Below are 1,188 nucleotides of genomic sequence, written 5' to 3' on the forward strand. Positions count from 1 at the left end.
GAAAGAGAGGGGCGGTGCCTGCTGGGGGCGGAGCCACGCATTTCTGAGCGTGCAGGGCGGTGCCCGGCGAGGCCGCGCCTCTTCCGGCCCGGAGCGTTGCCTCTGCGTGTGCTTAAACGCGCTACTGGCCACGGATGTTTTAGCTCCTGGGCTTGGCGTCTGGAGAGGCGAGATGGCTGCGGAGGTGTTGCCGAGTGCGAGGTGGCTGTATTGTGGAGAGCCCGACGAGAGCCAGAGAGCTCTACTGGGTAAATACTGCGAAGCTGGAGCAGAGTTCCCCATAACTTCCTCCCCTTCCGTCTCGGTACCGCTACAGCCCTCCACTTCCCACATCCGTCGGGTGCCTGTTCCCAGCTGGGCCAAGATCCCTTATAGTCTCCCCCACTACTTGGGTTTCGGCCAGGGCTCCTCTGTCATTGCACCATCTTTCTGGAACCACCTCCCACCTGGATGAGGAAATCCCAGTTACCCCCTCTCCAGGACTGTATGTACCCAGGAGCCCGTCATCTCCTCACCCACCAGGTCTCACACCTGCTCTATTTCCTTCTCTCTACTGGCCAGGGATTCCTTCTGTCTTTCTAGATTTGGCCTAGGTCTCCTCAGTCAGCCCCATTCCCGTAGTTATTCCCTCCTGTCAGAGCCCTTCACCAGCCCCTCTTCCCACCTGGACCAGGACCTCCTTCAGTCCCCCTTTGGATCAGGACCTGGGGCTCCTTGCCATACCCATTCCTCCAGTCACTCCCTCCCGTTGACAATCCATTTCCTCCCCACCATACTCTTGTGCTCTCATCTCATTCTTGGGCTGCAATCTTACAGTCCAGTTCTCCAATGGGAAGCTACAGAATCCAGGCAACATGCGCTTTACCTTGTACAAGAGCAGTGATTCCACAAACCCCAGGAAGAGGAGTCAGCGGATCCTGGTAAGTGCTGCCGTGGCCAGTCGCCCCCACTCTTCAGGCCTCAGGAGGCCTTCTGGGTGTGGGTGGAGGTAGGAGGGAGTGAGTGGAGAAAAGCAGGGATAGCAAGTGAGCCTTTGAAGAACTTTGAGCCCCAGCCGGCTGGGGTGTGGGGACAGGTTCCACTGAGTTTCACACTTGCGGTGAAGCGCTGGCCTTTTATTCATTTGTTCATTCAACAAGCATTTATTGAGCCCCACTGTGGCCCTGGGCTGAAAGCTGCTAGGGAAAG

The 1,188-nt window shown here is 57.6% G+C and overlaps 1 protein-coding gene across 1 annotated transcript in view; it reads left to right on the forward strand.

Annotated features, from left to right (window-relative positions):
- Positions 1-71: 71 nt before the first annotated feature.
- The window catches only part of POLR1E (RNA polymerase I subunit E), a 28,744-nt gene continuing 27,627 nt past the window's right edge, over positions 72-1,188 (forward strand). The window contains exons 1-2 of the mRNA XM_007456006.1: positions 72-248; positions 817-920. Coding sequence (XP_007456068.1) covers positions 173-248; positions 817-920 — 180 coding nt within the window. The 5' untranslated portion in view covers positions 72-172. The remainder of the gene's footprint in view (positions 249-816; positions 921-1,188) is intronic.

Source organism: Lipotes vexillifer, unplaced genomic scaffold (genome assembly GCF_000442215.2).
Source record: "Lipotes vexillifer unplaced genomic scaffold, Lipotes_vexillifer_v1.1 scaffold920, whole genome shotgun sequence".
In the NCBI taxonomy this organism is placed as follows: domain Eukaryota; kingdom Metazoa; phylum Chordata; class Mammalia; order Artiodactyla; family Lipotidae; genus Lipotes; species Lipotes vexillifer.